We start from the raw sequence: 26,259 nt of genomic DNA on the forward strand, positions 1-26,259 counted from the left end.
CCTTTTTAAAAAAAAATATGACAGACCCACTCGAAATCTACCCTTAGGGCAAAAAATGGGATGGAGATGTTGTGGGATGATTGGATGATGCCCACCCAGGATGCAGCAAACTGACCGCCCCGCGCGTCCACGTGAGAGCGCGCTGCGCACTCCCGCGCCGCCGCGCTCACTGAGTGACTCAGTGGAAGGGGTTCGGATTGACCGCGCTGCTGTCAGCTGTCCTCCGGAACCAACCGTCACCTTCCCGGCCAGAAATATGTCCAAACTGGAGCAAATCCTCATCCTTGAGCCTCCGAACGACCTGAAGTTCAAAGGTAAGGGAGTAACGCTGACATTCAGTCTATTCTGGTGAAGTGTAAGCGGGTTTTTCACAGCGTAATGCAGGAAGGTGGTGTGGGCCGCGTTGGATCCCCGCGCTCGAGTAACTGACAGGCGGGCGTTCCTCACCGCGCGTCCCGCTCTCACAACACACATTCAGACGGGCCGGACAGTGACCCGGGCTCGGTTTCGGTTCGTGTGGCCGGGCTGCTCGACACCTCCAGGCCTTTAAAAAAAAAAATACATTTGTCTGGTGCTTACGTGGATGCGTTAATAAAGAAAAACCCTTCGGGTACTGTGAATTATTTTAACAATAATAACTGTACTATACATATATCAGGTGGGACTTCTGTATGATATTGAATTTTATATTCCATAATATATTCAGGTGTACTGCTATGTTTATTTTGGAATATACCACCGCACTTCCTTATGGAGTGGTGTTTTAATTTTATTACAAAGTACATTAGTTTTATCTCTCAGGGCTTTATTTTCCAAATTTTTAAATGGAACTATCATCTATTTTAAACTAAAAACTAAAATAATATTTTTTTCTACACCCTATAGCAACGTTTTCTTCATTTAATGTCAACAATGTATTTATTTATTTATTTCTAATTTAATCTGTTTATCAGATGAATAAATAACTAATATTTTGTTTAGAATTTTAATTAAATTTTCTAATGTACTTAATTGATTTACTTATTTTAATGTTGTTTTTTAAATCTTACATATGTGTTTATTTAATTTTAAACTACTTTTTATTTGGTTATTTATTATTTTTATTTTAAGCTAATTGGATTTGTTTAATAAATAATTAATATTTTTTAGAATTTTAATTATTTTTAATAATTAAATCTCTTTATCAGTTTTTTAAATAACTAATATTTAGAATTTTATTTTATTTTAATAAATTGTTTGATCTTTATTGTATATTTGTTTATTTAATTTTAAGCTACTTTTTATTGGATATTTATAATTTTTATTTATTTTAATCAAATAAAATTGATTTACTTATTTATTTTAATCTTTTTTATATATTTTTATATTTGTCAGCTTTATTTATCAATTTATTTCTAATTTAATCTGTTTATCAGATTAATCAATAACTAATATTGTTTAGAATTTTAATGACTTTTACGTATGTTAATGTTATTATTTATTTATTTAATTTAAATGTTTGATTATTTGTTTATTTGAATCTTTATTATATATTTGTTTATATAATCTTAAACTACATTTTATTTGTATATTTATAACTTTTTATTTATTTTAATACATTTAATACATTTTTATAATATTAATATATTATTATTATTATTAACGCCATTATTATTATTATTTATTTTTTAATCATATTTTTGCTCTTGCCCTGTGAACATTTCCATGTTGTTTTGCAGGCCGGCGTCTCCAGACCTCAGTTGTAAACCCTTGCATTAGCGTCCCATATACTATAATACCATGGTATATCTCAAAGTACCACGATATTACCATCTGACAGGTACAGAAAGTACATAATAACAGCACGGTGAGCTGATTTTTACCATTATATCCTGTGATATCAGCTCCAGCATGACTTTAGTGTTCGACAGGACGTGATGGAAGGTTTCAGGAAGGTGGGATTTTAATTGAGAATGTTTACTACATTTACATTTAATCATTTAGCAGACGCTTTTATCCAAAGCGACTTACAAAAAGAGGAGAGCAATAGAAGCAACGAAACAAACGAGCAACAGCATGCAAGTGCTGTAAGAAGTCTCAATTAATCGAGCAGAAAATTGAATCGGATAGTTAAAGGAAGTGTGTGTTAGATTGTGGCCAAAACTGGTACTGCAATCACTATCCCCCTCCCCCTGACTCGAGGTTGCCAGATTGGCTGCAGGAGCGTTTGTAGATCTGCAGCTGTGCTAACTAGAGCAGATCTGGCAACCCGAAACACTTCTGACTTCGTGATTGGTCGATAGGTGGAGGGCGGAGCTTCAGGCCAAAACACAACATGGAAAAGATGCATCTTAAGATTTTTTTTTTTAATGGCTACAGACTCGGCTGCACGTATTGAGATCGGCAGGTCGTTCCGCCAGGTGGGATCGGTCCAGGAAAAGGTGATTCCATGCCTATAGTAAATATAGTGTTTACTAGAGTAAATGGAGCTGTACTTCCTTCTCCTTCTGTGTTTGTTCTCTGAGGGCGGCGTCCCGGATGAATGAGTAACCAGTGCTGTTATTACGGCTCTTTTCCTGCATATTTCAGGAGCCTTTTCTAGGAATAGGAGCAGATGCTCAGCCAAAACTCAATTAAATTAGCTTTTTTAGTGACGTTGTGACAAGATTTAGTGCATGAATGTTATAAACTGGGGTCCAGAGATGCAAAATATGTGGAATGTTACTGAAAAAGGTGTAGTAAAGTTTTAATATAATTAAATAATACAAAAAATCAGACATTTGATTAAAATAAATACATACATTATTAGATTAAAATAAGCAAATAAATCTATGTAAAAAAGTAAATAAATTAATAAACAGTACTTTAATGAGTATAAAAGAACATAAAATATTAATGATTTTTTTTCTGATATACTCATGATATTAATTAGAATATTCTAAATATGTATAGACACATATTAAAATAAAATAATACAGATTTTATATGAATAAATGGATTAAATAAATAAATATTAGATTAGAATAAAAATAAGATATTAATGAATGCAGATTAAAATGATAAAAGTTAAATAAAAATAGGTATTTAAAAAATATTTTCATAAATATATATTTGATTAAAATAAATACATTAAACAGTACGATTGTAAAATAACTTGAATATAAATGAAAAATAATACTTACAAATAATATTTTACTGATTCCTCTATTTTAATTTTAAGACTTTACTTGTTTCATTACCGGATGAATCAGTGTTTTTGATGAATCTCTTGAGTGAATGATTCAATGACTCACTCATAAAGACTTCACTTGTTTCATTACTGGATGAATCTCTTGAGTGAATGATTCAATGACTCACTCATAAAGACTTCACTTGTTTCATTACTGGATGAATCAGTGTTTTTGAGCAAATCTCTTGAGTGAATGATTCAATGACTCACTCATAAAGACTTCACTTGTTTCATTACTGGATGAATCAGTGTTTTTGAGCAAATCTCTTGAATAAATGATTCGAGAGTTAATGTTTCTGTGGAAACTGATACTTTTATTTTTCAGATTTATAAATAATAGAAATTAATTAAGGAATAGAAAGTTAAAACAGCATTTATCTCAAGTAGAATCTTCTGGAACTTTAAAGATACTTTAATGTGTCCTTTTCTGAATAAAAGTATTAATTTCTTTTAAAGACCCCAAACTGTTGGAGATGGTTGATTCGGGTTATGCCTTAAATGACTGTGTTCAGGCTTTCGTAGGGTTATGTACCTGAGATAAAGGGTCTGGACATCTTGGCAGGGACTTTGACGTATGGCTGGATGGACTGTTCCAGATCTTAATCATGTTTATTTGGGCAAGTTCTCCTGACAGTAAGTGGCAGCATGAGATGATAATTACAAACAGATCTGTATTTATTCCCCTCTGTGTCCTGAACTTCCTCTGGTCCGGTTGCGGCGCTGTCGTATAGGGTCATCGTTTTTCATCTACGAGTGAGTCATTAAAAAATGTGTTCAAGAGATTTGTTCAAAAGCGCTGATTAATCCAGTAATGAAACAAGTGAGTCTTTATGAGTGAGTCATTGAATCATTCATTCAAGAGATTCATTCAAAAATACTGATTCATCCAGTAATGAAACAAGATTTGCATCAAATTCAAGGCACTGGCTCTCGCCTACAAAGCAACCACTGGCTCGGCACCAATATACCTAAACTCGGTTGTTCGGACTTAGGCCGGGGACACACTGCAAGCCTGCCGTGAACGTCTCGGCTGCGTGGTGTGTCCGTTTTTATTTCGGCTCCCATGTTAACCGGTTAGAACTTGCACACTGCCTGCGTGACGCGCGGAAAACGCGTGCATACTTGCAATAGAAGAGACGCCTATTTTTCACGCCACACGCGAGCATGTTGGAAGCGTTTCCAGGCAAAATAAAAAAGTAAAATATGTTTGTCATTTTGACACGAATACATATTAATGAATATTTTCATGTAGCCTATTTTGCCGTCAATACCATAAATATGTATGGTCAATAATAGGCTTTGGATAAAAGCGTCTTCTAAATGATTAAATGTAAATGTAAGTGAAGTCTTTATGAGTGAGTCATTGAATCATTCACTCGAGATTTGTTCAAAAACACTGATTCATCCAGTAATGAAACAAGTGAAGTATTTGAGTGAGTCATTGAATCATTCACTCAAGAGATTCATTCAGAAACACTGATTCAGTGAAGTGTGAAACATTCAGTGAAGTGAACTCTTTATGAGTGAGGGTTTTAACTTTTGGGTTTTATTTGGTTAAATTAATGTTTATTGTATTATTTTAGTGTATGTTCTCCTAATTTTGAGTTTAAATCTCATGATTCTAAGACAAAAGATATAAACTCTTAATTGCAAGCAAAAAATTGAAGAATTGCGAGAGTTCAAAAGTTGTTAAAAGCTTTTTCTAATTTTTTTATTCTGTGGTGGAAACAAGCTTTCAGAAGGTCCAGTCAAATCCCAAAGGTGGTTTTGTGTTGTGCTGACCGGCTCCAGAAACACAAGGGTGACGTGTTGATGTTCTGGATGGCTCTGTAACTCGATAAATAAATGAGGTGACAGGAAGAGAAAACCCTGATCTAAATACAGCTGCCACTGCCCTGCTTCTCACACTCCTGACGGGAATCCCATTTCAGCGTCTCTCTCTATGCTTGCCTCTTCCTCCTGAATCTTTACATCTCCAGGGCTCGACGCTAGTCATTTAGATTAGCCCCTGAATTAGCACTTGTCCGGTTCATTTTACATTTAATGAGATCAAATTTGTGCTTCTGACATACACTATATTGCCAAAAGTATTGGATGAGTCTGGGTTTGGCGGTTGCCAGGACAACGGGACTTGCCTGACTGCATTCTATCAAGCATAAAGTTTGGTGGAGGGGGGATTATGGGGTGGGGTTGTTTTTCAGGGCTTGGCCTCTTAGTTCCAGTAAAAGGAACTCTTAATTCTTCACCAAGACATTTTGGACAATTTCACGCTCCCGTCTTTGTGGGATCAGTTTGTGGACGGCCCCTTCCTGTCCCAGCTAGGGATGGGTACCGAAAACCGGTATTAAACGGGCCCCGGGGCTGAATTTTGAAAGACCGTTGTATCGATAAGCTCGGACGTTATCGGTTCTGCTGTCGGTACTTTTGAAAATACACGTGACGAGAGAGAGAGAGAGAGAGAGAGAGAGAGAGAGAGAGAGAGAGAGAGAGAGAGAGAGAGAGAGAGAGAGAGAGAGAGAGAGAGAGCTCCGCAAACGACAGCCGAGGACAGAACCAAACATTCAAACATAGCCTGGTTACACTTTAGATCTGTGATAGTCTGCTTTTATTTTAGATTTTGTCTTCCAAAGATTATAATAATAATATTTATGTCTAGCCCAACTTAATTCCCTTTGCAGCAGTAGCCAAGCTGTCATTTCTCCAAACTCAAACGTAATGACAGAATCAGCACGATCAGTGATTGTTGTAAAATACAGTCTAGCCACTGTTGGTAAATTGTGGGACGCGTTTAATAATAAAAAGAGCGATTGAAAGCACAAAAATGTGCGCAAGAGATTGTTCCCAAGTCGACGCGCGCGCTCTGAAACAGCCGCAACGAGACGAGCAAATCACACTTTCGGTTTCACACTCGCGTCTAAACGATCAAATGTACACAAACATCTATGGCAAAATGAACGGCTTGGAGAGTCTCTTAAACACAACACAGTTTGTGTCTAAAATGGACGTAGTTATTATGGATATAGTCAGGAGAAAATATAGCTCATCTGCCTATTATCAGTCGCCTATAGATCTGCACGTCTGTCTTAAAGAGGCAGCAGTGTAAATAAACATGCTGACGAATTACTGCGAATTAAACAACTAAATGCAAAGAGAAAATCACTCACAGCTCTTGCATGAATAACTTCAGCTTTAATAAGCATTAATTTGGCTATTTATGATGAACAGTGTTATTTTACATTTGATTAGTAGAATTCTTCCTGAAATGAAAGCACTGCATGTGTAGGCTGTGTATTTTTGTTAATTGTGTGTGTGTGCATATATATATATATATATATATATATATATATATATATATATATATATATATATATATATATATATATATATATATATATATATATATATATATATATATATATATATATATATAAATATATATATATATATATATATATATATATATATATATATATATATATATATATATAAAATCTCAAAAAGTACCGATAAGAATACCGTTAAAGTACCGGACCGATAAGCAGTATCGGTAAGAGTAGTAATACCGTTAAAACCTTAACGATACCCATCCCTAGTCCCAGCATGACTGCGCTCCAGTGCACAAAGCGTCTCTCCATAAAGACATGGATGAGGAGTTTGGTGTGGAGGAACTGGACTGGCCTGCACAGAGTCCTGAGTTCAACCCGATAGAACAGCTTTGGGATGAATTAGAGCGGAGACTGAGAGCCAGGCCTTCTCGTCCAACATCAGTGCCTGACCTCACAAATGAGCTTCTAGAAGAATGGGCAAAAATCCCCATAAACACACTCCTAAACCTTGAGGAAAGCCTTCCCAGAAGAGCTGGAGCTGTTAGAGAGGGTGGGCCGACTCCAGATTAAACCCCACGGGTTAACAATGGGATGGCATTAAAGCTCATGTGCATGTAAAGGCAGGCGTCACAAATCTGTTGGCAATAAAATGTACAAGAGCTTTTTGTAACATTAAAGCATCCTCATTATAAACGAAGCATTTATTTAATCAAGCTTGTTTTGCGGCATCTGTGATGTCACACAGGCAAATATATTTGCATATTCCCGCCTCCAGAGCAAGACATCGGCCAATGGTTAAACATCATAGCTCGATCGGTTCAGTAAATGCTGCTCGATGTCATTGTGATCTCTACTGTTCTTTTTTTATATTGAGAAAGATTTAAAAAACTGCATCGTTATCGTCCTTGGGCCTTAATTTAAAATTAATTTAGACATTCACATTCACACACAGTAAGTTTCTCTCACGTTAAATGCGCACGTTAGAGCCCTGATGTCTGTGTTCTCGCTGTATTATTTATAGAGCAAGGCCTAAGGAAGATTTTACACTCACGGCACTCACAGACTCTCCTGTCCTGTGTGTGTGTGTGTGTGTGTGTGTGTGTGTGTGTGTGTGTGTGTGTGTGTGTGTGTGTGTGTGTGTGTGTGTGTGTGTGTCCTTATTCTGTCACTGTTATCGGGATATGGGATGTCCTGCCGTGATGACACCGACTGAAATCAGTCCAGGGGCTAAATATGAAGACGGGGGATCGTCATTCTGCACAACATTGAGCAACTATAATGTGTATCTAATAGTAAATTGGGTACATTATGCCCTTTTATAATGTACTGATGTTGTTTTCTGGCTCTACTCTCCTGCTTGAATGTTGATTATTTCCTCTTATTCTCCATTATTGCGGCTCCTCTCTTCACAGTCTGTCAGTAACTCCGTTTAGTTCCTGTCTCTGTGACGCCCCTCCCTCTTTAAAGCACACTGTGCTCTGATTGGTCGGCTGGAGCAGTGCGTTATGATTGGTCAAGCAGGGAAATGTCCCGCCCCTTACATAACTTTTTCAACACACTTCGAACTAACTCAACCAAGCCCCGCCCCTTTATTTAGCATATTCATGAAGACTTGTGCGTGTAATGGCCTTGTCCAAACCATGGAATGGAAAAGGAGTGTAATTGTGTCCGTTAAATGGCTGCATGTCTGATTGACTTGAGCAGTGAACTTTCTTTGGCCTCTGGTTTATCAAAGAAGGCTTTTGCGTTCACGTGATGCAGATGTTTGTTTGTTTTTTTGAGGCAAATTTATACAATCTAATTTTCTTGATGCTCCATTTGGCAGTCACAAGTTGGCGTCTCTTCGTTTCGAAAGCGATATGCAGTAAATATCTGTTTAGATTATTAACTCTTAATGTTGGTTTGGTTGGACTGTGAGGCTTTTTTTGGCCTGAAATAGACATTTAAAGTAGAAACTAGCATTTTCCCCCCAGCGCATCATGTTGGGTAAACTAATAGATAACGACATGCATTCCCCAGTGGATTGATCACAGTAAATGTTATGTTTAAATATGCAAATTAGGTGTTATCTTATTTAAATATACATTTGCATACATTTCTAGAAATCTGAACATTGGTTTGAGGCCGATTCACAATTCTTGTTTGAGTTTGTTGACGTATTACAGAGGGGATTTTGGATTTAAATCATAAAATACTGTCACCAGACTGAAAACAATGATTTCACCATGTTTTTAGGAATAAAATGTGAATGTAAATATGTTGATATCAGGGTGTGCGATATATAGTCTAAGATAATGTTGTGATTTGTTGTTTTAATGATGTGCAATCAGAGAGTTCACGCAAACACTAGGTTATGTAGTCTAGTGGGTTAGATTAGTGCACTTGAGCATTGCATTAGTGCAGGCTTTCAATGTATTTACAGCGATCAGGCATAACATTATGACCTACTCCTAATATTGTGTTGCTCCCCCTTTTGCTGACCCGTCGAGGCATGGACTCCACTAGACCCCTGAAGGTGTGCTGTGGTATTTGGGAGCTAGATGTTAGCAGCAGATCCTTTAAGTCCTGTCAGTTGCGAGGTGAGGCCTCCATGGATCGGACTTATTTGTTCGGCTCATCCCACAGATGCTCGATTGGATTGAGATCTGGGGAATCTGGAGACCGAGTCGACGCCTCAAACTGGTTGTTGTGCTCCTCAAACCATTCCTGAAGGACACACACACACACCCGGCCATCCACGTGATGTGGAAGAACACGTGATTCCTCAGACCAGGCCACCTTCATCCATTGCTCCGTGGTCCAGTTCTGATGCTCATGTGCCACTGTTGGTGCTTTCGGCGGGGTCAGAGGTCACCCTGCCGCCCCATACGCCTCAAACTGAGCTGCTCTGTGTATTCTGACAGCTTTCTATCAGAACCAGCATTAACTTCTGGAGCAGTTTGAGCTCCAGTAGCTCGTCTGTTTGATCGGACCCCACGGGCCAGCCTTCGCTCCCCACGGTCATCAATGAGCCTTGGCCGCCCATGACCCTGTGGCCGGTTCTCCACTGGTCCTTCCTTGGAGCACTTTTGATAGATACTGACCACTGCAGACCGGGAACAGCCCACAAGAGCTGCAGTTTTGGAGATGTTCTGACCCAGTCGTCTAGCCGTCACAATCTGGCCAAACTCGCTCAAATCCTTACGCTTGCCCATTTCTCCTGCTTCACACACATCAACTCTGAGGACCAAATGTTCACTTGCTGCCTAATATATAGACTCATTAATTAACAGTAGCTGCGTCCAAAATTGCGTACTGTCTGACTAGGTACTAAATTTAAATTCAAACTTAATTAGTAACCGTTAAAAAAGTATTTTGTGCACTAGGCTGTTGACCAAACGGTTGCATTTCGTGACCTTTATTCCTGCTGGTGCAGCTACATTTTATTAGACGTCACACTGGTGCAATCACCACGTTGGGAAGCTAACACTTTGTGGCCAACATGCACTTTTATTTAAAAAGACATTTAATTATCGTCACTATAACCAATAGATGGCGGCAGGGGAGAAGTCTTATAAAAAACATGCTTTTCTGTTTCCCTTTGCACTGTAAAGATGAATTTTGTTGATGATGATTTCATTTGATTGGTAACAGCCCTATTGTCTTTTTATTCCAATTTAATTTGATTAAATGTAAGAATTTGACACAAAAGATGGGGTGTATATTCTATTAGGGTAATAAAAAAATGCTTTTATAAAGGTAAAAATGCCCATAAAAGTTGAAAATCATTGTAAACTGATTGAAAATTATTGTTTTTTTCTGACCAATGCACATAATATGAAGAATATCAAAAACTTTAGGAGTCAGCTGTCCTAATGACAGTCCTAACCACAATGAACACACTCAGCAAAATATCATCTGATTATCGTTATCGCTAAAATCCCAGAAAATATTGATATAATCTTTCTGTCAATATCGCACACCCCTAGTCGTCTGTCATCAGAAAGAAATCCATTTAACATGAATGCTCATGCATACGTTTGACCTAAAGTCACGTCTTTTTTTTCTTCTTCTGCTGATTAGATTTCTCTCTCATCCCTCCCGTATGATTATGATTGCCTTCGTTGCTCTCTAATGTTCTCCGTTTATTCAGATCTCATGTTGCACACAACAATCCTCCTTCTCACAAGTTCAGCAGAACCTAATTGCTGAGGTCGAGCATCTGGTGTTCTGGACCGTGTTTACAAAAATAAATCCATTCCTTCGCTTGATCCTGCAGGACTCCTCTAATCCACTAATATGCGACATGCTCGGTCATAAGATTCTGGGTCTTGAAGGCTAATTGCCCATCATCTCCGTTCATCTAATCCAAAAGACCATCGGAAGAGCTGGAGCGGGATTTGATTGTGCGGGGAGATGCTCAAGTTGTCCTGTTTGCTGGCATATAAACATTCATAAGCATTTCTATGTAAATTCTGAAGGCCGATATGAAGCTGATAGGCTTGTATGAAATTAAACTAATTGAAAATATAATAAACAAAACTATGCATATAAGAAGATCTGGATTGGCGGATGTTTGTGAGGTTTTTAGCATTAAATGTAAAATGCATATTTGCTAAAATGCCAACAGTATAAGAGAAAAGTAGCTTTTGCCTTTCAGTTATTAGGCAAGGCAAGTTAATGGCACAATGGCAATTCAAAGTGCTTTACATAGAAATTAATTAAAATAGTGATAACATGCATAAGAAATAAGAATACCATGTGTAAGAATTAAAATAAATCCAATGGAGAATGGGAGCTATTGTGCTTTCAAAATAAAAGTCCTGTGCTAAACTCACTTCTCGGCCCATGACGATAATAAAATAATGGCAGATATTGTATGATTATGTCGGTTTTGGTGATATACCAGCTTGACTAAATACTCTTTATATTTTGATTGCAGACATTCATCGTACCAACTTGATGGAAAACCAGTGGTGGGATAATTCTATAATTTAACAATATTATTTCACAAACTAAGGAGGTTGAAATAAACCTGTTTTATTTCTTGTACATCGTGTCCTTGCGTCTGTAATGTCATTTATTCTGCTAACACCATGACACTGTCTCCGTTGTATCTTCATTCACACATGCCAGCTTTAACATCGTTTACTGAGCCTCCATGTTTGCCACATTTATGGATCATATGCTTCTAATATATGTTTTGCACAGAAGAAGGTTTATCCGGCATCTGAACGCAGTGACGCAGACGGGATAGTAAAACCAGGTCTGAAATAAATCAGGTGATAATGTAGATGAGCTCAATCTCTTCAACCTCCTCAAGAACCACAGATGGCTGTAATTAAACCGTGTTCTTGATTGGAATAAATATAAAAGTTGCATTTACCACAGTGACATCACTCAGGGTTATTATAGTTAACTAAAACCATAAACTATTTAAAATATTAATAAGCTACAATAGTGTCCGCTTGCCATGTGTTTCGTTTTCCAGGTGGATTGTGGGAGTTTATGGCGTGATGTTTTTCAGTCATATAAGGCCGGTCAGTGTCTTTGACTGATGGCTCTTTTTAAATGACCTTCAAAAATGGTGCTGCCTAATATGCCAGTAAATTGTGATTTTATGGTAATCAAGCAATTACGTAATTCAATAAAGGTGGTCGTCTGTGAGCGGCTAAAGCACAGTGGACTCTTTGTGCTTGTTTGTTTGAGCCTCTTCTGTTTCGACATGTCGGCATCTCCTTTTTTCACGACACTCGCTCTATTGAATTATTGAATTAAAGTAAAGATGGTCCATTTGGATTTTGGTTCTGTTTGTGATTTATCTCTTCATATTGAAAGTCCACATGAATATTAAAAATCTTGGCTTCTAAGATTTTACTCAGAGCGACGCGATTGAAATGTCATATTTGTTGTGAATTTTCATGAACTTCTCTTGAGATGTTCTCCTCTTCTTCTCAGGTCCTTTCACAGATGTCGTCACTGCTAACCTGAAGCTAAAGAATCCGTCAGAGAAGAGAGTATGTTTCAAAGTGAAGACCACAGCGCCGCGCAGATACTGCGTACGGCCCAACAGCGGGATCATCGACCCCGGAGCCACACTCATCATCTCAGGTTAGAACGCCGGACCCTACGTTTAAAGGTGCACTATGTAGTATTTTTCAGTAAAATATCCAAAAAACACTAGGCCAGTGTTATATATTTTGTTCAGTTGAGTACTTACAATATCCCAATTTATGTATTTGTAAATTGTGAGAAAATTGCTATTTTAACTAATGAACCGGGACGTGTCAGCATAGCGTTTGAGGGAGTCGCCTGTTAATCGCGTCATATCTGCACTACCCTCGGTTTTATTCTGCAGAAGCCCTTTTCTCTTAGCAGTGTGAACATCTCACAGCAGCGCAGAGCGAACGCACATAATAACGTCGTAACATAATTTTAAACACACTTAAATGTATCTAATATACATTACAACAATATACAACAGAGCTGCTTTACCTCATAATCATGACCGGAAAAAGCGGAAGTGCGCGCACCCGGCGACTGTGTCCCGTCCCATCATAATAAAAGTCCCGGTACTTGCGAGCCATGTGTTTGTATAACAATCTCTCCAGCGGCCGTGCTCAGCTCCACAACACTCGGTCCTGCTCTGCTTCATAACTACAGTGACATTAATAACCAATCTCTCCAGCGGCCGTGCTCAGCTCCTCAACACTCGGTCCTGCTCTGCTTCATAACTACAGTGACATTAATAACCAATCGCTCCAGCGGCCGTGCTCAGCTCCTCAACACTCGGTCCTGCTCTGCTACATAACTACAGTGACGTTAATAACCAATCTCTCCAGCGGCCGTGCTCAGCTCCTCAACACTCGGTCCTGCTCTGCTACATAACTACAGTAACGTTAATAACCAATCGCTCCAGCGGCCGTGCTCAGCTCCACAACACTCGGTCCTGCTCTGCTTCATAACTACAGTGACGTTAATAACCAATCTCTCCAGCGGCCGTGCTCAGCTCCACAACACTCGGTCCTGCTCTGCTTCATAACTACAGTGACGTTAATAACCAATCTCTCCAGCGGCCGTGCTCAGCTCCACAACACTCGGTCCTGCTCTGCTTCATAACTACAGTGACATTAATAACCAATCGCTCCAGCAGTTGTGCTCAGCTCCTCAACACTCGCTCCTGCTCTGCTTCATAACTACAGTGACGTTAATAACCAATCGCTCCAGCGGCCGTGCTCAGCTCCTCAACACTCGCTCCTGCTCTGCTTCATAACTACAGTGACGTTAATAACCAATCTCTCCAGCGGCCGTGCTCAGGTCCACAACACTCGGTCCTGCTCTGCTTCATAACTACAGTGACGTTAATAACCGCGTCCATGAGCGTGATTTCTGCTTGTCCTATTTTCCACCGGCTGTGAGGTAAAGACCACATGTCCCACGATACTGCGCTCACACTTGGCGTCATCAAACTACGCCTTTGTTTAGAATAGGCGCCCTCTAGTGGACGGAAAGTTGCATAGTGTACCTTCAGCCACAAAAGAACTTCTACCAAAACGGCTTGGGAGGGCTGAATTTGTTGGCCAGGGTTATTGTAGTCAACTCAAGAGAAAACCGATAAAGAATGCTGCATTGAATTAAAATAGACCAGTTTTATGATTTTTGGGCAAACCAGAAGTTATAAGCAAATACATTTTTTCCCATATCTCCTGACCAGTAGGTGGCAATTTGCTGAAACGTTGCATGTAGCTTCAGATCATGTTTGTGATGACACGCACCAATTTTCATCCCAATACACTAAAGCATTGCGGAAATATAGCCTAGCATTGGCACACTCTTCATCAAATTCATCCGTGCGTTATCATTGGCCAGAATGGTAGTGTTTAATTCAGGCTTCCCTGGTGCAGTTTGGCCAGGGTTATTATAGCCAACTGAAGAGAAAACACATTAAAAATGCTGCACTTAATTAAAAGAGGCCAGTTTTATGATTTTTGGGCAAACCAGAAGTTATAAGCAAAAAGAGCGTTTTTTTAAAATGTATTTTTATTATTATTATTTTTTTATTATTATTTTTTTTATACCTACTGACCAGTAGGTGGCGCTTTGTCGAAACGTTGCATGTAGCCTCCGATCATGCTTGTGATGACGTAGCAGTTTTCGTCTCGATTCGCTAAAGCATTGTGGAGATATAGCCTAGCATTGGCACGCTCTTCTTCAAATTCATCCGTGCGTTATCATTGGCCAAAATGCTGGTGTTTAGTTCATGCTTCTCTAATGGCACATTTTGCCCAGCGTTTTTATAGTTATCTAAAACAAAAAAAAACATAAAAAAATGCCCTTCTGAATTAAGAAACCAGTTTTATGATTTGTGGCCAAACCGTTCAGAAGTTATAAGCAAAAAGAGATTTTTTTCCAATATCTCCTGACCAGTAGGTGGCGCTGTGCAGAAATCCTGCATGTAGCCTCAGATCATCCTTGTGATGACATGCACCAATTTTCATCCCAATACGCTAAAGCATTGCAGAGGTATAGCCTTGCATCCAATTTTGCGCACTCTTCGCCAAATTCGTCTGCACGTTATTCAAGAACGTTTGGGTTAATCATAAAAACTTTCAGCAATTTTTTGCCAGCATCTAAAGATGATTTGAACCAATTTTGGTGAAAATTGTACAAACTGTCTAGGACAAGTTTGAAAAAGTAAATATTTTAGAAAATTCAAAATTGCAGTAAATAATGTCAGGCTTTGAGTTGAACCGCATTGAGCCAAGGAAATCATTTAGTCTCTCAACTTCTCTCTCTGTAAAAACAAAAACTGCTGGCAATGGAAACTGAAGGTTTCAAGCTTGGAAAAGTGACATAACAGCAGTATATGTGACTTGTGCTTTATATTCCAGGAAGAAGAATGATTTGTTTCTTCTCTAACAAACTTGTGAATAATTACATGTCTCTGTTTTTTACACAAAGCATCATATGACATTGAAATTCAGAAGACAAGTCTACTTTTATGATGCTTTATTGTTCTTTTTGAAGCTTTATTCATCATTCACCATTCATTATGTCGTACGAGCTTTTCTGTCATATTTAGAATATTCATCGTTTCTTGTGCAAAATAATTGAAGATAACACAGTTTAGTCGTGACTGTATGTATTACACACACACACACGTTCAGTTCAGTTTGTGTTAATATTGATGTTTTTATTACAGTTATGCTGCAGCCGTTTGATTACGACCCCAACGAGAAGAGTAAACACAAGTTCATGGTACAGACCATCTTCGCCCCTGCAAACGTCACAGACACAGAAGCCTTGGTAAGTGTGTGTGTGTATGTGTGTGTGTGAGCGAGCTGCTGTTCGGTGCTGTAACTGCATGTTCACACCAGCAGATGGCAGCAAACACCCGTTGCTCGTCAGAAAATATAACTCTTTGAAATGCAGCAGCTGATAATGCCGTTGTTGTCCACACACTCGGTATTACACAAACATCCTAACGGAGAGTGCTGTCCGGTCCCTTTAGAAACCATAGTAGTTTCACTTAGGAAATACTTTTTCAAATTTTGAGATAGGAAGTGTGTTTTAATTGGGTCACAAACAACAGAGAGAGAGAGAGAGAGAGTGAGTGTGGAAGAGAGAGTGGGTGTGTATGAGTGTGGGAGAAAGTGTGTGTGTGTGAGAGGGAGAGAGTGTGTGTGTGTGAGTGTGTGCATGCTTGTGAGTGTTTAAGAGAGAGCATGCATGTGCGCGACTGTGTGTGTCTGTGTGTGTGTGAGAGAGAGTGTGTGTGTGTGAGTGACAGAGATTGTGTGTGTGTGTGTGTGTGTGTGTGTGTGTGTGTGTGTGTGTGTGTGTGTGTGTGTGTGTGTGTGTGTGTGTGTGTGTGTGTGTGTGTGTGTGTGTGTGTGTGTGTGTGTGTGTGTGTGTGTGTGAGAGAGAGAGAGAGAGAGAGAGAGTGTGTGTGTGTGTGAGTGTGAGACTGAGTGTGAGTGACAGAGAGATTGTGTGTGTGTGTGTGTGTGTGTGTGTGTGTGTGTGTGTGTGTGTGTGTGTGTGAGTGAGAGAGAGAGAGTGTGTGTGTGTGTGTTAGACTGAGTGTGAGTGACAGAGAGAGAGAGAGTGGGTGTGTATGAGTGTGGGATTAAGTGTGTGTGTGTGTGCATGCTTGTGAGTGTTTAAGAGAGAGCATGCATGTGCGCGAGTGTGTGTGAGAGAGAGAGAGAGAGAGAGAGAGAGAGAGAGAGAGAGTGTGTGTGTGTGTGTGTTAGACTGAGTGTGAGTGACAGAGAGAGAGAGAGTGGGTGTGTATGAGTGTGGGATTAAGTGTGTGTGTGTGTGCATGCTTGTGAGTGTTTAAGAGAGAGCATGCATGTGCGCAAGTGTGTGTGTGAGAGAGAGAGAGAGAGAGAGAGAGAGAGTGTGTGTGTGTGAGTGTGAGACTGAGTGTGAGTGACAGAGAGATTGTGTGTGTGTGTGTGTGTGTGTGTGTGTGTGTGTGTGTGTGTGTGTGTGTGTGTGTGTGTGTGTGTGTGTGTGTGTGTGTGTGTGTGTGTGTGTGTGTGTGAGAGAGACTGAGTGTGTGTCTATGTGGTTTTTGCCTGATGAATTGCCTATTTTTCTTGTGTTTCAGTGGAAAGATGCGAAACCAGATGAGCTCATGGATTCCAAACTCAGATGCGTCTTTGAGCTTCCGTCTGAAAACGATAAAGTGGTGAGTACAGGAGAACACCAGAGCTTCTGCATCACAACCGCATTATAACCGCATTATAACCGCATCATAACCGCACAAAGAGCTCCACTACAACACACACACTCATCTTAAGTTGCTGTAAGTGATTTATTATCCCCCTGGAATATCAACACAAAAATTTAATTTTCTAATACATGAGATCATAAAAAGTTTTAAATGATATAACAAAAGTCTCTTATTTTATATTTAATGAACAGGTGCAAGGCACAACAATCTGTTTATTACCTTTCTTCAAACATTATCATATCAGTAAAGTCCATGATCAGTCAACCTTCGCATTCATTGATATATTGCTATTGAATTAAACGTTTTAAACCTGTTCTGCATTTCATATTAAATGAGTTTGTTCTGTAGGCATATACAGTATTAATTTAAATATGCATGTCTCAGTCTTGACTAATTCTGATTGGCGGAGGTCTTTAGAGGGCGGGGTTTTGGGCAGAGGATGGGAGGGGCTTAAGTCGGCACAACGCCTGAAAACACTTACAGCACGTTCTTCAGTTTGAGTTATTGACACGTCTCAGTAAAAACACTTGAGCGGTTTTGTTTGCACTGTTAACGTAACGTAACTTTAGCTAGCCTGCTTTTCTCCAGCACTGACACACACCAGGGCTGCGCGGTTTATCTAAATAAAACTGAAGTCGAGCTACGGCTTAGTGCGATTGATCACATTACAATATTATTTTTCCTAAAAAAAACCTGGATATTTAATATTTCGTTATTACTACTATTTTTACTTTAAAAGTCATATTCATATATACATTAACTTGTAATGAGAAGCGCTTATAAAGTACCTGTGAAGCGTTTTCCTGTCAAAATAAAAGCTTTAACGTTCAAAAATGAATAAATTAAGAGAGCCATGAAAATTTTTAAATAAAAATTATATTATTTTTCCTATTTACTTTATCTTATTTTATGGTGAAATATTTTATGTTTAATGTTTATTATTATTAAAATAATTCATATATAATCTCAATATTTGTTTGTTTTTGTTTTTACAGTGAAATCTATTACTTATGTTTTATGTTTTATATTATTATTAATAAAGTAATTCATATATAATCTAAATTTTGGGTGAAATTAACCAGCCCGACAGATGCTATATAATTATATAACACACACACACACACACACACACACACACACACACACACACACACACACACACCACTTCCTGTTTCTTCCTGCATTCCCCTCCACTCTGCTGCGTTCTCAGACCAGGAACTTTTCCCGCTGGATTTGTTCCGTTCCGGCTTCGGCTTTGAAAAGGCTCCACTCCCCGATTTCCATGAGGCCGCCGTGGCCGCCCAATGTTAGAAACCGGAGCGACGTCCAGGGAGTCAGGACTGCAGGGTCAGAGGTCAAGGCCTGTGAGGGTCAGAGCAGGCAGGACGCATGTTCAAAGCAGAGAGCCTTTAGTAGGGTAGGTCAAAGGTCAGCAGGGTCAGCAGGATTTAATTCAGTCAATGCGGTGTGTGTTTCATTTACCATTCATTTGCACGTCATGTTTTGAAAACGTGTTTATTTATCCGCCCTCAGGCCATCCAAGATGGAGGTTTTTTGGAGAGCAGTAAAGAAGGTTTAAGCTCAAACCGAGGTTCATATAATGCATGGGAAAAAAGGCTAGAGTCAAAAAAGCGAAACAACTGGACTGTGCAAGAAACTGAACATTATTTAAAACATTAAATAATTCACAGACAGCTTTCTGTCCCATAAAGACGTAAAACTACAAAAAAATTAACAATAGTTGGGTGTGTACTATCGCTTTAAGGGCTCACTGAGGTTTTTTTTTTTCAAAATAAAAGCTTGATGGGTTCCTGTTTGAAAATTAACCATAAATATTGTAATTTGCAAATCAACTATTACAGTGAAATATTATATTTACAGAAATATTACATTAGTTATATTTCTTTTTTTAAAGTTATTTTTATATTTTTATTTATACAAATAACGATTATAATACATTTGCTAATTTAATATTTTTTCAACATTTGCTAAATTAATTATGACAACTAGAAATATTAGTATTGCAATTTTACAATATATATATATAATATTTGTATTAAATTCAATAAAAAATATTAAATATTTCTTGTTTTAGGTTAGCATTTGTTAAGTTTATTTGGTAATGATAATATTAACATTTATGGTTTTCAACCTTTAAAAAATAAACACAACATCTAGAAATTTTAGTATTGTCATTTTATTGTACCTTTTTGTATTTTTTGTGTTTATTTGTATATTTAGTAATATTAATAATAATGGTTAGGATATTTAACATTTCAAAATGAGTTACGACATTATAAATATTAGTATTGTTAATTTTCTTTAAAAAAAAGTAATTTTAAATAGTAATATTTTAGTTTTTCAGTATGTTTTATATTTGTATTTAGTTGTAATATAAATAATAATAATTAATCTAGCAAACTTTACTTTTTTTTAAAATAAAATCACATTATATCAATTATATTTTTTCCCCGCAGATCGTGCAGCTGTAATTTGTGTGTTATAATGCTGTGGGAAATATTTCCATGCACAATGCAAATGCTCTTTGAGCCCTTCCACTCCCTGTCAACGGTGTGATGTCATCAAATCCTAGCTCCTCATTGGTTGTTCTCTCACTGTGGCAGATTCCCATTGGTCTCTGTGTCAGATGTGGGCTCGGCTTGTCTCATCTTCAGTAGTTTGTGTCAAACACTATTGCGTCTTCTGGGTCTGTGTTGAAGTTATTAAGATCATCTAGTTGTGGCTCTTAAGGAATATCTTCATTCTTTATAGTCACATTTAGCAAAAAAATTCCATGATTTTTCTAGGTCTAGAAATCAGATTTTTTAAAATATCATAATTATCACGTATTCTTGCATTCCTGTTATTTTTATTTATTTTTATGTGAAATATAGTATTTTTTAAAACACTTATAATAATAGTTATTATTATTACTTTAGTAATATTTAAATATAATCACTCACATTTATAGTCACAGGCAGCAAATCAGACTTTTTAAAATGAGGCTGTCTTGTATACGTTTTCCAAGGTTCTTTAATTCTCACTGTATTTTGTCATTAAAGTGTGTGTGTGTGTGTGTGTGTGGTGTGTGTGTGTGTGTGTGTGTGTGTGATGAGTAGGTTTAGGGGCAGTGTAAGGGGATAGAATGTACAGTTTGTACAGTATAAAAACCATTACGTCTATAGAGTCCCCACAAAGATAGTGAACCAGACGTGTGTGTGTGTGTGTGTTTCCAAGCCTGTCTTGTGGAGTTGTGTGTCGTCTCTGCTGTAAGTTAGCTGAGGCCTGTAGCTGACCTCATGTCCCCGTTCTCCTCCAGAATGACTTCGATGCTTCTGCTAAATCTGCGTCCGCGCTCAGCTCCTCTAAAGTGGACGGTCTGCTGGCGCCCAAACCCGTCAGCGCCGCTCTGGACGACTCGGAGAGGAAGAAGGTTCTGGAGGAATGCAAGCGGTTGCAGACGGAGGTGGTCAAGCTGAGCGAGGAGAATCGCCAGCTGAAGGTCAGTCCGCTGAGGCACATTTACTGCTCACTTACTGCTGTTTGGCTCGTCGTTTCTTATGGGAGCGTTTAGGTGGAAATGCTTTCTTTCGGAGTCTCTTTTTTAAAGCGGCGGTTCTGTGTTTTTTTTCTAGGCTTGGTTGTGTTTATGGGGCGCAGTATAACGTCTTAATACTTAATACTTTTTTTTTTTTTTTTTTTTACGCTGTATTTTTCTTCTATCCTCCCTTTATTCCACACCGCTGTCTGTGCTTTGAGCGGCTCGTTTGCTTCCTGCTTCTGTGAAGCCCCTCCCTCTGAAAAACACAATGGCCTTAGATTGGTTAGATGGCCAAATGTAGTTTCCTGTATTTTTATTGGCTGAAGCACAGGTTAAGGCCACGCCCCTTCCCATTACGGGCAGAAGTCACATCTGCGGAGACTAGCGAGGGTTTATGATGTCACCAACCCAGGAAGAAGCTTGTTGTAGTCCAAACCGGCCATTTTTGTAGGCAATAAACTGCCGTAACTTTAAAGACAATATCTCCGTTTGCGTTGAACGTTCAGCGCTGTAACTTTGCACACTAAGTTAATTACACACTAACCAAAGTTTAAAAAAGTGAAATTGCATGCAACCACCCCTTTAAATATCTTTAGTGTTGACCAGTTTGATTAAATTTTTTCAGTTGAATCGGTTCAGACATTAAATTGAACCCACATTGGATATTTTTCAGTATTAAAGTTTAATATATTTTTAGATAAATATAGCTGTTTATGTCTATATATTGGTGTATAGAAAGAAAAAGTAATCATTCAAGATCAATGTCAATTATTTATTAATCATTCTATTTACAATTGATTCAACAGTTTATAAACAAGAACTAAAAAAAATTCGATTAACATTTTATTGTGAAAAGGCAAAAAAAAACTATTATTATCAGTGTAACAATATTTTATACATGATTCCTTATTTAGTGAAAATCTGTTGATTAGATTCAAAACTTTAAAGCCAAAAGAAAAATACCAAAATGTCTTGAAATAGTTACAGTTATTGTTCCAAAAGAGGAAAACAATTGTCGATATGTCAAGTAATTTTAAATATATTGCAATTCATGACAAATTTCAAAATGGCAGACTGAAGGTTTGTCCAATCCTGGCAAAATTGGTATCCACAGGTTCAGCATGACAATGAATAAAAAGACGATTTTCTGACGTGCCGTTCAAAAGTAATGAGCAAAAATACCCATTTTTCTTATCTCATGATCCATATGTGGCGCTGTTTCCAAGTTTGGCATGAGCCCTCAAATTATGGTGTTGATAAAGCGTACCAAATTTCGTTTCGATTGATCAAAGTTGGGCCGATACACAGCCTTTGAACCAATTTTGGGTCATTAAGTTCGCAAAATCATAACGTAAAAAAAAATAGTTTAGTCATGTCTGTGCATGAGTCTTAATGTAAGATGTTGAATGTGATCAGCATGTTGAGAGGAATCAGGTGAAAAGTTACATTTTTTTAGAAGAAAAAGTTCAAAATTACAACCGTTTGTACATTTTTGAACCAGTGGTGGCGCTAGAGAGTTGGTCCTAGGGATCCTAAAATTAGTCAGATTCATTACCGTCACTACAAATCCCCTTTCACACTGCGATTCCGGCAAACACACGGATAATGTGACCCGGCATTTGTTCCCGGGCCGCTAGATTTGGTCCATTCACACTGCCAGCGAAATACCGTAATATGAGCGCTTTCACACACAACCCGTAACGGCCCCGGGTCGAGTTGACGCGTGACATCCGGATGTGATGTATAACGGCGAGCGATCTCAGCTTCAGCGCGGATAGTAAGGAGCTCCGTGGTCTCGACTTGTGTCCAGTTTGCGCTCATTTCTGCTTGTTTAATTTTAGTTTCTTTTGTATACGAACACTCTCTGCGTTTAAAACACCGACGAGCTCTTCTGGCACTGCAGGGTTGTGTTATTGAAGAAACAAGCTCTAGGAGTCGCACGATAACTACGCACACGTTGCGGCGTTAGTTTCGGCTTTTGTTCACACAGCGCTCGTCCCGGGTCGAATCCCCCAATGTTACTAGGTCCCCGACCCGGGTCGAATTCGGTAATCAATTCCGGGACGTGGTGCTTTCACACAGAAGGCGACCCGGCAATGCTCCGGGAATATTGCGGGTCCGATGTGCAGTGTGAAAGGGGCTTAAGTTGGCCAAATTTCACCATTTTCCTACATACCGTTCATAGGACTGCCAAAGCAAAGGGTTCAAAAGTTATAACCATGTGAGTTTTTGAGCTTGTGGTGGCGCTAGAGAGTGGATCCTAGAGATCCCAAAGTTGGTCAGATTGATGATCTTTACCATCACTACAAGTGTGCCAAATTTCACAATTTTCCTTCATACCGTTCATATGGCTACCATATTACTCCCGTTGGGGGGAATTATAAGAAAACTAACATTTCCCAGATGGGCTACACCACATAACACAAGACTCACAATGTTGGCAGGCCTAATCAATCCCATGATGCATCTCTTTGGCAGATTATCTCATGCAGTTTTGTTTTTGCTTGTCAGGACGAAGGCTTGAGACTGAGAAAGTTCCAGCGCAACGAACACGCGACGACCAACTCCAGCTCTCTGATTGGACGAGAGTCCACGGCCAGCTCACTCCCCTCGCTCCTGGTCGTCATCGCAGCCATTTTCATCGGATTCTTCCTCGGCAAGTTCATCCTGTAGGTGGCGGTGGTGACGGGTGGAGGGGGATCTGACGCGTTTAACTGCCTGATGAACGGTTCCTAAACGAGCGATCGCACGGCCGGTTGGTGAAGAGTCTTTCTGTTGACGTAGTTCGGCCCAAATCATCATCATCACCATCACCATCATCATCAGACCGACCGGCAGACCCCATCTCTGTTTGTTTTGGTTCTCATGCTGTTTTCTGTCGAGGGACGGACTGGTTCATTAGGACGGTTGAGGGCGAATCTGATGTCACCGCAGAGGTTGTCTTCCCCAAACTCCATTTAGTTTACTAAAGCGATTGAAAGTGTAAATGTCATTTTAATCCTTCCATCCAAACCAAGAGCACGTGATGATGATGTCAGCAGTCGGCCGAGCGACACGGTGCCTCCTTCCTTCCTTCTTTCCTTCCTTCCTTCCTTCCCATGTACATTTGTTCTTCTCTGTTCCTAACAATACCAATGCAGACTGTTTTATTACTGTAATTATCATTTATTAATTATATTATTAATGTACTTTCTCTCTGAACAGCATCTATCCACACAAATGTTCACTGACGTCTTCACTTTACTGTCTCATACTAGATGACATTGAAGAAATAAACAGGAAAAAATGCACGTTTTGTGTCTTTTATTTGTATTCGCAGGTCATATTCCTCAAATTTGCTCTCTAATATTGCAATGAATTCACTCTATGGGTTCCCACGGGTCCTTGAATCCTTGAAAGTTTGGGAATTTAAGGCCTATTTCTGTCAAGTATTGTCATGAATCTGTCTAAATCTGTGTTAGTGAGCACTTCTCTTTTTTGCCGAGATAATCCATCCACATCAGAGTTTTCCCACGGGTCCTTGAATCTTTGAAAGTGCTTGAATTTATTATGTTCATGAAGTTTTCTGCAAAAGATTCTATATTATTCCCTCTGGTCTGCTAATGTGTTATTTCACCAACATTTCGTGCACTATGCATGCTAGCTTGCTTGATTTACGTTAGTTACGCATTTACACATTACGTTAAGTGTCCCGCTTAAGGTACTTTGTGCTGTGCGATGCCATGACGTTCACACACATAAAAAAGCTTCTACGATGGTACCTCAGCGTTTCAGTGCTTACACTGAACCCGAATATGTTCAGTGACTGTATATTGTGTTCAATAAACAAACATTTTGTGATAATCAAGTGCCCAAATATTTTATTGAATATAATGTTGAATTGCGTTGCTTGTTAAGATAATGTAAACCCATGAGGCAAGAAAAACTCAAAAGCATATTCATAAATCTAAAACCTTTTTATATGTACATAAAAGGTCTATTTCTATCAAAAATTGTCACAAATCTGTCTAAATCTGTGTTAGTGAGCACTTCTCTTTTTTGCCAACTTAATCCATCCACCTCTCAGGTGTGGTATATCAAGATTCTGATATGACCGCATGATTATTGCACAGGTGAGCCTCAGGCTGGACACAATAAAAGGTAAAAACTAAATTGTCGCGTTTATTATTTTCTCCAGTGTATATCTTAAACCTTCTGGTTACGTGAGCCTAAGATCTTTTTAATAAAATCCATGCAAAGTTGATATCAAATCATTGTAGAATAAGGTATAGGATGTACCGAATATTCTTCAGTTTCATGCAAAACAGAAACAATGCAACTAGAATATCAGATCTCTGTCATATGGCCAAAAAAGCTTGTTTGACACATGAAAACTGTAAAGAAATGCGATGTAACCTTGCTCTCACTTGAGTGTATTTCACATTAAAGGGTTAATATCGCGTGTCAAACTGCTTAAATCATGTGACATTAGCGGTCCGAATCATGAATCGATACGCTGATTCATAACCGTTAGTCTTTGTTTGGGGATTGGAAAAAAAAAACGGAAGAGAAGACATAATTAAGTCGTAGTTTTTGTTATATGGATGGATGGATGGAAGATAGATAGATGATGAATGGATGGAAGATGGATGGATGGATGGAAGATAGATAGATGATGAATGGATGGAAGATAGATGATGGATGGATGGATGGATGGAAGATAGATAGATGATGGATGGATGGATGGATGGAAGATAGATGATGGATGGATGGAAGATAGATGATGAATGGATGGAAGATAGATGATGGATGGATGGATGGATGGAAGATAGATGATGGATGGATGGATGGAAGATAGATGATGGATGGATGGATGGATGGATGGATGGATGGATGGAAGATAGATGATGGATGGATGGATGGATGGATGAGAGTATTTTATTTGTTGCTCAACTCCAGACTGAAAACAGAAATATAAATGTTTTAGGCAGTCAAGCTTCAGTTTTTCCTTCCGTGTCGCCAACCATTCGAGACACAATCATGTCCAAGTTTCAGATTTATTGTCATTTTGCTGAAGAATGTTAGACAGTTAATCCAGAGTTTTTGATCGATGTCTGTGTGTAAGTGATAAATGTGGATCTTAATATAAAACAATAGATATGAAGATCATCTAAACATCTTTGTGCTTTTAAAATGTCAGAATAAAGCAGGACATTTATATTTCCCTTAAATTCTCGCTGTGCTTCGTGTTTGAAACAAACCGTCGCTAAAGTACATCCACATCATATGAATTATGAATAATGATATAAACATCAGCTCTACCTTCAGTGAGTCTCGCCTTCAAAACCGACTCGAAGTGACAATTCATTCCAGCACATTTAAAGGGGCGGTGAAATGCTGTTTCATGCATACTGAGCTTTTTACACCTTTAAAGACTTGGATTCCCATCCTAAACATAGACAAAGTTTCAAAAACTAATGTT

At 38.6% G+C, this 26,259-nt stretch overlaps 1 protein-coding gene across 2 annotated transcripts; it reads left to right on the plus strand.

The window, feature by feature from the left end:
• Positions 1–85: 85 nt before the first annotated feature.
• Positions 86–24,088, plus strand: vapal (VAMP (vesicle-associated membrane protein)-associated protein A, like). Of its 2 annotated transcripts, XM_067452897.1 has the most exons (7): positions 86–314; positions 12,472–12,624; positions 15,716–15,819; positions 17,132–17,212; positions 18,468–18,674; positions 20,577–20,759; positions 23,310–24,088. In XM_067452897.1, exons 1-7 carry the CDS (start codon positions 101–103, stop codon positions 23,469–23,471), a joined length of 1,104 nt encoding a protein of 367 aa, XP_067308998.1. In that variant the 5' UTR covers positions 86–100; the 3' UTR covers positions 23,472–24,088. The 2 variants fall into 2 exon arrangements, with proteins under 2 accessions (XP_067308998.1, XP_067308999.1); XM_067452898.1 differs by lacking the exon at positions 18,468–18,674.
• The last annotated feature ends 2,171 nt before the right edge of the window (positions 24,089–26,259 follow it).

Source organism: Pseudorasbora parva, chromosome 9 (genome assembly GCF_024679245.1).
Source record: "Pseudorasbora parva isolate DD20220531a chromosome 9, ASM2467924v1, whole genome shotgun sequence".
Lineage (NCBI taxonomy): Eukaryota > Metazoa > Chordata > Actinopteri > Cypriniformes > Gobionidae > Pseudorasbora > Pseudorasbora parva.